General features: G+C 41.3%; 1 protein-coding gene across 1 annotated transcript; it reads right to left on the bottom strand.

Moving 5' to 3' along the window:
- Positions 1 to 64: 64 nt before the first annotated feature.
- Positions 65 to 3463, bottom strand: LOC122011430 (nucleosome assembly protein 1;2-like). The gene is made up of 10 exons (XM_042567821.1): positions 3336 to 3463; positions 3155 to 3204; positions 2978 to 3052; positions 1684 to 1776; positions 1393 to 1465; positions 1227 to 1288; positions 968 to 1152; positions 703 to 880; positions 569 to 612; positions 65 to 451 (listed from the first exon to the last, which is right to left on the bottom strand). Exons 1-10 carry the CDS (start codon positions 3355 to 3357, stop codon positions 286 to 288), a joined length of 948 nt encoding a protein of 315 aa, XP_042423755.1. The 5' UTR covers positions 3358 to 3463; the 3' UTR covers positions 65 to 285.
- Positions 3464 to 12891: the final 9428 nt, after the last annotated feature.

The raw sequence follows: 12891 nt of genomic DNA, 5'->3' as shown, positions 1-12891 counted from the left end.
ACCACAGAAGATATTCCAGGATAAATATTCTTCAGTTGCATCAGGAAAGTAAATTTTTTCGCCAAATATAAATCTTATTATGAAGAATGCAGTCAACCAATGAAATACACTCAACTAGAGTTCCAGGACTTTTTAAGGATAAAGAAATAACCAGTCATGACACACGTTACACATGAAGACTCCAACTAGCATATAAATTCTCAATGCTTATTGTAAAAAGAATCTACTGTTGTTTGCAACCAGCTGACCCGTTGCTGCTCACCACCAACATTCTGAGTTGGCTCCTTAGTCATCCTCATCCTCATCCTCGTCATCGTCCTCGTCCTCGTCCTCGTCCTCGTCCTCGTCATCTTCTTTCTCATTGTCCTGTAGTTCTAACTCATCATCTTCAACAGCCTCTCCCGTGAACCATGAAATGGCATTAGGAATTAACTTGTCTTTAATTGTTGCCCTGCAGATGGCTCGTTATGATATAAGCTAGGCAAATGAACAAGAGATCTTAGTAGATGACTGCATATGAGATGAAGTGCATAAACAGACAAGTATACTGAACCAAAACACAACTTACGCAATATCATAATCAATTTCCATCTGATCCTGCAACTGCTCAGCCTGCAGAATAATGGATAATGAAATTAGTTATAATTGTATTTTCTGATTTTTGTTTTCTCACTGTTTTTTAGGTTGGCAGAACAATCTTACATTCTCTTCATCGATATCTGCATCATCATCAGGCACTTTAGGCGGATTAAAAAAGTTAAAGAAGCTCTCACATTTCTCAGTTTTTGTTAGAGAGTTGGCATCCTTTGAACCCTTCTTTGGCTTCTTAGTAACAGTCTTTTGAGTTAAGCACCTCTCTGAAAACCATTCGATCTCAGTCCTAAGCAAAACCCAAAAGTTAGTTAAATTTTGGTAATTTATTTTCATATGGTAATTGTTGGATCAATAAAGAGAAAATATAACTTACCCAATTGCTTTCTCCAAGATTGGTTCATCTTCTTCGATCATGTGATATGTTTTTGTCAGAAGAGTATTCTTGAAAAAAGGGTTAGCTTCGAAGAAAAACTCAAGTTTAAAACCCTTGGGTTCAACAATTCTTGACCACTTTATATCTTTTAGATATGTAAGAGCTTCCTCATCACGTTCTTGAATCTGGATGAAGTTATAAACTAAGCATCAAACAGAGAAGCAAACTAGAAAAGAGGTGCAATTTCACACTAGATTACCTCCTCTCCTAGAATTTCATTTAGTTTCATAGCATTCAGCCAAAATTCTGGCACACCTTTTTCTGTTGAAGGAGAAATATTATAGGTACATAATGAAATATAATAAGCACACAAACTAAGGCATGAAATAAAGCATAATACTCAAAATCAGAGCATGCCAAAATACCTTCACTAGTGTTCCCTGCTAATTCATCTGTGATACCTTCAACTTCAGAGATACCATTTACAATCTCATATCTCTGTAGTCCAATGACAAAAAGATGCACCAAAATCAGTTATACGACCCAAAATCTAAAGATCTTTTTTTTTTTTAACCAATGAGTCTAAGGTCCAAGCATAGCAATTTTTTCTCAGCAGTACATTGTAAAGTATCTCCACCTAGTGGGAAAAGGCTTGGTTGTTGTTGTAGTACATTGTAAAGTATGAAACTACACCACATGAAGGGCTGCAAGTGTACCTTGGTGTATAGCGGTTCATAAAGCTTCTGATACTTATCTTCAAGTGCAGCCCTTTCCTCGAAAAAATTTGCTTCTAGTGCATCATGTTGGCTCTATAAAATAAAAACATGAGAAGGTACTACTCCATCAGAATATCTAAACATCGAATAGGTTTGGAAAACACTATAAACAGAAGACAGTAACAAAGCACAAGACAAGCCACTTTTCCAAATTTGTGGTATACTACCATCCTTGCATCTCGGCAGGTCTAGCTGTTGGGGAATAGAATCAGTCCAACATCACTTATCGATGCAATAAATTGGAAAGTACCAAACTTGCTCTATGCTAAAGTCATGACATGGTCAGAATTGGCCAGATATTAGCTCAAAGTATGTTATTCTCTCCACGGGTTTTTCACATTCAAGAAAATTCAATTAACCTTGCTCATTTTAGAGTAGAGAGAAACAAAACAACACAAAACAAAACAAAACAGAAAAAAACGAACAAAGCTAATCAACTAAACTATTAAAATTATGTCAAAGTGATTTGAGTGGTGAAGTATCTAATGATGGGAAGAGATTGATGACCAAATGTTTTCCATATTAAAAGAAGATGAGATGAAAAAATATAAAGAATGTTTAATCCTTGTCCACGTGAACAAACTAAGGTCATAGTAATAAAGAATCACTAGTAGTTACTATATTCTTGTTTTCAACCAATATTGACATATGGTGCAACATAGTATGTGAACTGATTTTCGATCAAACTACATCCAAGTGATATAGTATATATCATTATAAAATTTAGCATGTTGTATTTATACCATTAGTGAGTTTATATCTCCTAAAAAAATAAATGTTATTGACAATATTTCCCATTAACCTAAAATATTATATTGAATTTTTTTTATCACTTGAAATTAAACAATTATCAAGCGATAAGGGCGAATCAAGTATAGGAAACTTACCACAGTTAAAATTGACAGGAATATGCTCAAAAAATAATCTGAATAGAGTTGATAATAAGCAGATCTAGAAAATTAGTATGAGATACCCCCTAAGCATCGATGGTAGAACTAATCATCATAGCCATCCAGCAGTACAGGGCCAATATTCAATCATATCAGTTAAACATAAACGTCTCTTAGATTTGCATTCTCATCCAAAGGAGAATCAACACAAGTGTCCATTGGCAGAAACGAGCAGAGTTACTTCAATAGAATCTCTTGAAAGTCAAACAGACAATTCACATATTCCAAGTCCACTTAAAGTAAAAAAGAGAGAATATTAGTCGACTCGAAAAGAAGAAACCAACCTGAATCTCCTTCAAAACCTCGACGCGCTTCCTAACTATTGGACTTAATGTTTCCAGTACATCCGCATGTTTGTTCTGAGTTCCAATAGCAACAGCAAAAACACGTCAATCACAATACAAAAAGAACCTTTCTCCAACAAATCCCCTACGTATCACGAAAGGGCATAAAGATCGCACCTTTGAACCATCCACGACCACAAGAGCATCTCTATCCGCCGAACTCAAATCTTGTTAACAGAAGGAGTAAACACAAGAATCAAGAGGAGAATAAGAAAAACGAAGAGATAAGTAACAGTACAAGAAAAAAGAAGGGTTTGCGGATGCAGAATTCCAGCATGGTCAGACAAGTTCAGGCTACCTGGCTGGTTTTCGTTGCTCATCGCTGCTCCTGACCGATGCTTCTTTTCCGAGAAGCGAGGACGTGCAAGAAGCCCTAGAGCGCAAGTAAGCAGATAGTATGGGACTCTGTGAGACTTCGAATCCGAACGAGGCATGAAACAGGGAAGATGGGGGAGATATTTATAGGCCTGATTTAGCGGACATTAAATCTTAATTAATTGATTAAAAACTAATTAATATACCATTTACTAATCCACCAACTGCCTCCGCTTATTTGTACGCAACTGTCCACTCGTACCTAATTTGTATTGGAAAAAATACACGGGTCGGCCAATCATAACAACGGAAGAAACGAGACAGGTATGAATCGAGTAGCGACAATGTTTATTCTTAATGATGAATTGTTAAATTAGCTAGTTCATAGCTTTTCCGCAACGTGTTTCCTATGAGGATTACCGAATTTACCTGGTTTCTCATTGGTGAGAAATCGCAGGCCCGCTTGCGTGTCCAGTAACAACTCTAGTTGGTGAATCATGAGTAGCTGTTATGATGCGACCTCAAGCACGCGGCGCCTCATCGATTTAATTTGTTGCTTTAAACCGGCAGCGTATCTCAAAATTCAATCTGCGATATGCCTTAACTAACATTAAGACACTTTAATTATCATACACATCGTTTCCTTTTCCTCGTCTTTCGCCATTTGGGAGTTAAATCCTTCCAATGAAAACATCATACAGATGTCAATTCTCACAGTTTGAGTCAGCTAATTGTTGTACAATGTTGCATTAATTTGGTATTGATTTCTTTATGAGATTTTTTTTTTTTTGGGTGCTACTACCTCGCATCTTAGTTAACTCGGATCAAATGATGATTTTAATGCAAACAACAAATTATATTGACATCAAAAATGATAATAATTGAAGAGACAAATTAAATTATAGTGGAAGGATAGAGATATAATACTCACCCAGAGAAAAGCTATAATACCTTTTGATGTAGCACGGTGAACCAGACAAGGATATAAGCCTCATCCAAGAGAAAGCTACTAATTCTCACCCAAAAAAACAGAAAATTACAAATTATATTAACTCAAAATGTGATTAATATGTAGAATCCTGATCCTTTTTATAATCTGAGAAGGCGACGTATTCTTTATAAAATAACATACTTTTTTTAATAAAATCCTAATTTTTATAATAAAAACCTAATAAACTTTCCTTTAAAAAAAACTAAATAACTTCTAGCGCGACATAAGACCGTGATCGAGCATCTTACACAGGACCTCAATTCACAACTGCTCACCTCTGGCATAGACATGACTCGCAAGGATATGCCTTGACGATCCGATTGTGACAGCCACAATTGAGGGCAGTCATGTAGATGACTACGCCTTCGAGGGAGAGGGCCTAGCCATGGAGGGAATGATCATGACCATAAGTGGAGGCTTGTGCGTAAGAGAGTGAGAGCGACGCTACATACGTAGAAGAGAATAAAAAGGAAAAAAACAGAGAGAATATATTTTATTAAAAAAATAATTCATTTTAAATTAGTTAAACTAAATTAACTAAATTAAATTTGGTTCGATGATAACTCCTTATTTCTATAACTACTTGATGTATTTTATTTCAAACCACAATTTTAATTAAAAAAATGATAATCCTAGTTGATTGCGCTCCTCATTTGAAGGAAAATTCCTATAAATACGATCAAATCGTGGGTGTCTGGATGACAATCTAAATATTTTACTCTGATACTATGTCCCAAGAATAAACCATAATTTTAATTTAGCATCTTCACTTATGTTTATTTCATATCTAATGAAATTTATATAGATAATAATAAAAAAAAGGTCGGACTATAACTCTAGATAGTACATACGTGCAATCGCCCCCAAGAAGGAATGAGAAGATCAGATGAAGAAGTTGGCATATGAAGACTTATGTGTTATGTGTGAGATAGTGGGAGTGAGATTATATACATGGGGAAAAAATAACAAGAAAATAGAGAAGACATTATATTTTCTTAAAAATTTTATAACTCCTTTTAAACCGATGAAACCAATTAAATCCAATTAAATTTGGATCAGTCATGATTTTATCAAATTAAATTAAAATCAATTCTATTTTAGATTAACATAATTTTTATCTTTACACCCACCTAATGAATTTTATTTTATCCCAATCTAATTTTAAATCAACATATTCACTTTATTTATTTATTTATTTATTTATTAAGTACTGTATTCGATTAATAGGTTAAGGATAAACTAATTATGAAAATTTTAATTGCAATGAACGAAATAGACTAGAATTTAATATCAAAAATCAATATCATATTATTTATTCATTATTTATTAAAATTAATTTATAATCATTCATGTTTTACAATGTAGGTGGAGCCCTACAGGAACTAAGCTATAGTCCAAGACAATTCCTACATGACTCCTTTTCTATCCACAATGATGATGTGTAGCTCTCTCTCATTACGAGAGGAACTATTTTTTATAACTTCAGTAGTGGATCCTTGCTCCTTATTATTATTTTTTCAGAAAATAAAATGATTTTAAAATTTTATTTTTTAAAAAAATTATAAATCCGGTCTTTTGTTCAATAGTTTATTTTTATTTTTTTTTTTTAAAAATACATATAAATACATTATCTATATATATAACATAAAATATAAATTAAGAGTGACATCCATAAAAAAAATTTATTGAGAATTTTTTTTAATAATGGAAGGATGAGTGAAAATTTTTACTTTTATGTTGCATTGATATGGTACTGTAGTGGTCATACCTAGGGCTGTAAATGAATCAAGCGTTCGTGAACAAGTTTGGTGTTCGGCTTGATAAGAGCTTGTTTATGTTCGTTCAATATACATTAGATTAATTAAACAAACAAACTTGAACAGCTCGTTAAGCTAAACAAACAAGCTTGAACACATATGTGTTTAACTCGTTAACGTTCGTGAATAACGTTCGTGAACAATGTTCACGAACAATATTTATTAATAAAATTCTTTTTAATATGTTAAATAAACAATAAAATAAATAAATAAATAAATTTAAATTATCAATCTTAATAACCAATCAAACAATTAAAAATTTTAAACAATCAAATAAACTTGAATTGAGAGTTTGATAACATCTAAACGAACCAAACTCAAACCAAGCTCAAGTCAAGCTTGAATTGAGAGCTTAATAACATCTAAATGAACCAAACTCAAACCAAGCTCAAGCCAAGCTTGAATTGAGAGCTTGATAACATCTAAACGAACCAAGCTCAAGCCAAGCTTCGAACAAGCTCAAGCTCATAAAAAATAAACCAAGTCAAACTTGAACATTCATTTCAAAAGCTTGATTCATTTTAAGCTCGGCTCGGCTCGACTCGATTATCTTATCAAACAAGCTTGAACACCCCAAAGTTCGACTTGCCTCGGCTTGTTTACAGCCCTAGCCATACCACTAAGATGTCTTAACTGAGAGCATCTCCAATTCAAGCTTTATTAGAGGTTTGTAAAATTGAAAAACCTTACCAAAAAGAGTTTTTATAATTGTGTATATAAGGTTTGGGGTTTTTAATTTAAGAGCAGGTTTGAGTTTTCAAACTTACTTTTTTCTCTTAAACATAGAGCTAATAATTAATGTCAATAATTGCCATAATGTTTTATAATATTTTATTTTATAAATAATTAATAATAAATTTACTTATGGAGAGAATTAATGTGCATGAGCTATGCAATTACAGTGGGCGGGAGAAAACCTTCTTGTATAGTTGGTCTCCAATGAGCGTGAACCGACCGACTCTCCTTCTTAGTAGCTGGGTCTCATCCCGATCGGACGGTGTAGCACCCGAGCAGAGAAACTCCATGATGGGTGTCCGCCAGTCGCTCGGAAACGAGAGGCCCTCCATCCGATCGACGTGCGCTACCAAAGATACTTGTTCAATTGGCTGCTGGATGGCAATCGGCGTTATTGAGCTTGCGAGTTTGGCTAACTCATCGGCCGCCTGGTTCTCCGCTCGGGGTATCTTCTGGATAATAACCTCTCTGAAGTCGGCCTTGAGTTTCTCGAAGGCTTGAGCGTAAAACTTGAGCCGAGCGTTGTTGATCTCAAAATAGCCTGAGAGTTGTTGAGCGGCTAATTGGGAGTCTGAATATAGCATCACCCATCCAACCCCTACATGCTGGGCGGCCTGTAAGCTGGCTATAAGGGCTTCATACTCTGCTTCATTATTCGTAGCTCTATAATCAAGCCGGACGGATAGATGCATTTTTTCCTCTTGGGGCGAAAGCAATAATATACCAATACCGCTCCCAAGCCGAGTGGACGATCCATCCACAAATATCTTCCACATGGCTTCGGGTTCTGGCCTTTGTACTTCGGTGACAAAATCCGCCAAGGACTGCGCCTTTATCGCCGACCAGGGCTGGTATTGAATGTCAAATTCGCTTAACTCCGTTGTCCATTTGATGAGCCGCCCGGCCGCTTCGGGATTCAACAACACTCTTCCCAGTGGGTTGTTCATCCGGACGATGATAGTGTGAGCCAAGAAATAGGGACGGAGGCGCCGAGCGGCGAGGACCAAAGCGAAAGCCAGCTTCTCGAGCCCAATGTAGCGAGATTCAGCATCTTTTAAAATATGGCTCAGAAAATATACAAGCTCTTCTCCGCTCGCCCTTACTAGTGCCGAGCCGACTGCTTACTCGGTTGAAGATAAGTAGATACAAAGTGGCTCACCCATAGTTGGCTTGGCTAGTATCGGAAGAGAGTTCAAATATGTCTTCAGATCTTCGAACGCCCGATCGCACTCTTCGTCCCAGTGAAACTTAGTGGCTTTGCACAAGATTTTGAAAAAAGGTAGGGCCCGGTCGGCGGTTTTGGAGATGAACCTGGACATGGTAGTTATCCGACCGGTCAAGCGTTGCACTTCCCTCAAATTTCTTGGGGGCAACATATCTTGTAACGCTTTCACCTTGCTGGGATTTGCCTCGATGCCCCGCTCGGTCACTATGTATCCCAGGAAACGCCCTCCTTTTGCTCCGAACAGACACTTCTGGGGATTCAGCTTAACTCCATATTTTCGCAGCGTTCGGAAAGTCTCCTCCATGTCTTCAAAGAGCTCAGCCGCTCGGACGGACTTGATGAGAATGTCGTCCACGTATACTTCCAGGTTTCGCCCGGTCTGCTCTTTGAATACTTTGTTCATCAAGCGTTGATAAGTGGCTCCCGCGTTCTTCAATCCGAACGACATCACATTATAGCAATAGGTGCCGTCGGCTGTAACGAAGCTGACTTTTTCTTGATCTTCTCGGGCGAGCGGCACTTAATGATAGCCTTGATAAGCGTCGAGCATGCATATCAACTCGCAGCCCGCCGTAGAGTCCACCAATTGATCGATCCGAGGCAATGGATAAAAATCCTTCGGGCACGCCTTGTTAAGGTCCCGGAAATCGATGCACACTCTCCGCTTGTTGCCTGGCTTGGAGACTAGCACTACGTTCGCCAACCAGCTCGGGAACTGGACCTCGCGTATGTGGTCGGCCTCCAGGAGTTTCTCGACCTCCGCTCGGATGATGGCATTTTGTTTGGCGCTGAAGTCCCTCTTTCTCTGCTTCACCGGCCGAGCGTCCGGTCGGACGTGGAGCTAATGTTGCGCTATACTCAGTGAAATTTCGGACAGCTCATGTGTCGACCAGACGAAGACATCACGATTTCTCTGGAGGCATTTGACCACTTCCTCTTTCTGGTTGGCCTCCAGATCGGACGCAATGAATGTCGTGGCCTCCGATCGGGTCGGGTGAATCTGCACTTCCTCTTTTTCTTCATAAATCAAAGAGGGTGGCTTTTCAGTGATAGCGTTCACCTCAATCCGGGGCGCTTTCTGAGCGGCATTGGATTCTGCTCGGACCATCTCGACGTAGCAACGCCGAGCTGCTAGTTGATCTCCTTGTACTTCTCCCACTTTGTCCTCCACGGGGAACTTGATCTTCTGGTGGAAAGTGGAGACGGCCGCTCGGAATTCACTGAAAGCTGATCGCCCCAATATGACGTTGTATGTCGACGGAGAGTCTACCACCACGAAGTTTGCTGTCCGCGTCCTCCTAAGCAGCTCTTCTCCCAGCGAGATAGCCAGTTGAATTTGTCCGACCGGCTGAACTTCGTTGCCCGTAAACCCGTAGAGGGGGGTCGTCATGGGCAGCTACTCGGCCCGATCAATTTGTAGTTGGTCAAAGGCCTTTTTGAATATGATATTGACCGAGCTTCCTGTGTCAATAAAAACTCGGTGAATGGTGTAATTGGCTATTACCTCTTTGATGAGAAGAGCGTCATCATGGGGCACTTCAACTCCTTCCAAGTCCTTGGGCCCGAAACTGATTTCGGGTCCGCTCGCCCGTTCCTGGCTGCAGCCGACTGCATGGATCTGGAGCTGCCTGACGCCCGCCTTCCTTGCTCGGTTAGAATCACCTCCGGTCGGCCCACCAGCTATAATGTTGATCTCGCCTCGGGAGGTATTGCTCCTATTTTCTTCTTCCCGAGCGGATAGTCGGGGCCGCTCCCTAGACATCCGGGGATTCTCCCGCCTCGGAGTGTGATGTTGCTCGGGAGTCGGTTGTTGTCGCCTGTCGACTATCGTCCGATCGGCTTCACGAGGCCTCTGTCGCCTGTCGGCTGATGGCGATCGATGGCCGCCACTCCGGGGAATGGGGTGGGCGATTAAAGGAAGACTCCGGCAATCTCTGGTGTTATGTGTGTCCGTCCGGTGGAAGGAGCATAACATAGGGGTCCATACCTTCCTCTTTGGTTTGGGCCGCTCGGCAGCTACCTCTTGTACATGGGACCTAGCCTGGGGGGAGCGGATCGCTTCGGCCCTCGGTCCTCTGGGCGGCTGATGAGCAGTGTGTGGCTTCCGTTCGGCATGGGGAGCCCGTTCGGTGGGAGTTTCCTTCCTTCGGGCTGCTTGGGCTTCCTCCACGTTGATGTATTCGTTGGACCGGTATAGCATATGGTCGTAGTCTTGGGGCGGTTTCCGAATGAGCGATCGGAAGAAGTCGTCATCCACCAAGCCTTGTGTGAAGGCATTCATCATGGTTTCCGAGGTGGCCGTTGGAATATCCATAGCCACCCTGTTGAACCGCTGGATATAAGCTCCGAGCGATTTGCGGGCTTCTTGTTTGATGGCAAACAGACTGACACTAGTCTTCTGATAGCGCCGACTGCTTGAGAAGTGGTGGAGGAAAGCCGTTCGGAAGTCTTTGAAACTTGAGATGGATCCGTCCGGCAGTCTCCGAAACCACCGTTGAGCCGATCCAGAGAGGGTGGTGAGGAAAACCCGACACTTTACCCCATCTGTGTATTGATGAAGGGTAGCCGTGTTATCAAACTTACCCAAATGATCATCCGGGTCGGTGGTTCCATTGTATTCACCGATCGCTGGAGGCACATAATGCTTGGGCAGAGGGTCTCGTAGAATAGCCTCTGAAAATTGACGGTTGATCCGCTCGGGCGAGGCGTCCGCTCGGGGGGCTTTCCCTTTTTTGTTATCTCGTCTTAGCACTTCATCCGAAGAAGATCCTCGACCACGATTAGTTGCTGCGGCTTCAGGAGGAGTGCAGAATAGGGCCCGATGGAATGCAACTGTGGCCTGCGGTGCTTCCGCTCGGCCGCCTGATGCTGATGTTGCCTGCTGCTCAGGCCGCTCGACTTGTGCCTTTTGTTTTTGTTCCACAAGCTTAGCGGCCCTCGACTCGATCAGAGCGTCGAGTTCCTCCGTGGAAAGCGTCATCGTGTGCTGTCGTCCAGCTTCGTCCATTGCTTCCGATCGGATGCAGGAGCGTTCCCACAGACGGCGCCAAATTGATCCTGTCCGAAAGCTGAATCAACGGACGCTGGGCACGTGGCGCTCTCCAAGGGGCTAACGTAGATCTCCTGACTGTCCACACGGGCCTCCGGTGAACCTGCACAGAAGTCGGGCCGGGAAGGGGTTCCCGGCGACGACCCTCCGATGCTCAAGTCAGGCAAGCGAACAATGAAGAAGTGACTCCAAAAATCGTAGAACGCGTACCTCTGGTGAAGTGCAAAGCTCCTTATATAGAGCTGGGGAGGAGCTCAGGCACACATACCTAGGGAAACACGTGTCCTCAGCCCATACCTCAGTAAGGGCCTGTCAGCAAGCTTACCTGACACCATACTGCTACAGTCCAAGCATGTCTTCGATGGGACAGCAGAACCCTTTGTCGTCAGATTTGGAGCATGGCTGGATTATAAAGCATGCCCGTTGTCAAAATATGTCCCTTATCCTTTTCTCCTTACTCCCTGTTGGGCGTCCGGCCGGCCAGCACTTGCCTTACGTCCGGCCGGCCATATACAATGATCTACTTGGGAGATACTCGGTAATGTGCTTTGTAAAGACTGTTAGCAGTATGTTACCTTATGTCTTCAGCCGAGCGTGCCGTCCGCTCAGCCTTACGACCCTGTTCAGAGAGCGCCGGAACCCCGACTCCTGCCGGGGCGCCTTTTGCCCTCAATTGGACATCGGTCGGCCGGCCGGGCGGTCGGCCCCCCCTTCTCCGGTCGGCATAGCGATCCCACCTTTTCTAAGTCGTCAGGTCGGCCACCTGGCCCTTTGACTTATACGTGGTGTTGACTCCCTAAGACGGGGGTCTCCTGCTCTTACCTCCGGATCATTACTTATGGAGAGAATTAATGTGCATGAGTCATGCAATTACATGTGGAGAGAATTACAAAAAAGTTCACTTAGAACTTTAATCATTAGGAATATTTCAATGAGATTTTATAATGTTGACATGACATATTGAAATATTCAAAAAAAAGCTTATTCAAAATTTTAACTATTGAAGATGCCCTGAATTATTTTACTCAGCCGAGAATTTGACTCCACCAAATAGAAAGGCGGGGCTATTTGAAATCGAGATAACTTTTTAGAAGTGTTGTTTTATTTCTTCGACCGTTTTCTTTTTTATGTCATTATGTTTCTTTACTTAGTTGTAATAGTAGTAAAGTAGAGACACTTTTTATGGCACCAAATAATTATTAGTTTGTTTCTTCAATTATTATCCTTTTTTATACCGATATAGTTCCCTATCTCTACCCTTCTGCTTCTTCTGCTTCCGCGGTTCTGTGTTCTATCCTATTTTTTTCTATATATATATTTTTAGTTCAGATATTCCGTTCTTAATTCTAAAGGGATCCGGTCCACCCAAATATCCTACCGACTGAATCTGAAAAACACAGTTCGGTTAAGGCGAATGGGCCATAACCACGATTTTTTTAAAAAAAACCACTGGCGTGGATGCACTGCGCGAGGTTCAAACATCCGTGACCTGAAAGTCCCCATCCTACCTCTACCAACGTGGCATGCCCTGGACCTGGAGTGCATCATATTCTAGATCTGGGTTGGGTTGTCTTTCTATCATTTAGACGGTTTTAGACCTTAGGATTCAGTCGTCAGGGTCAACTCGCCTTGACCTAAGTTGATTCTTGCAATGTACATCGTATTATTTGATTTTGACCTTGACCTTGGCCTCTGTTTATCATCAAGATCTACATTAGATCA

Source organism: Zingiber officinale, chromosome 8A, assembly GCF_018446385.1.
Source record: "Zingiber officinale cultivar Zhangliang chromosome 8A, Zo_v1.1, whole genome shotgun sequence".
Classification (NCBI taxonomy): domain Eukaryota; kingdom Viridiplantae; phylum Streptophyta; class Magnoliopsida; order Zingiberales; family Zingiberaceae; genus Zingiber; species Zingiber officinale.
The sequence above is the reverse complement of the archived record's forward strand: the minus strand, read 5'-3'. Positions and strand labels throughout refer to the sequence as shown.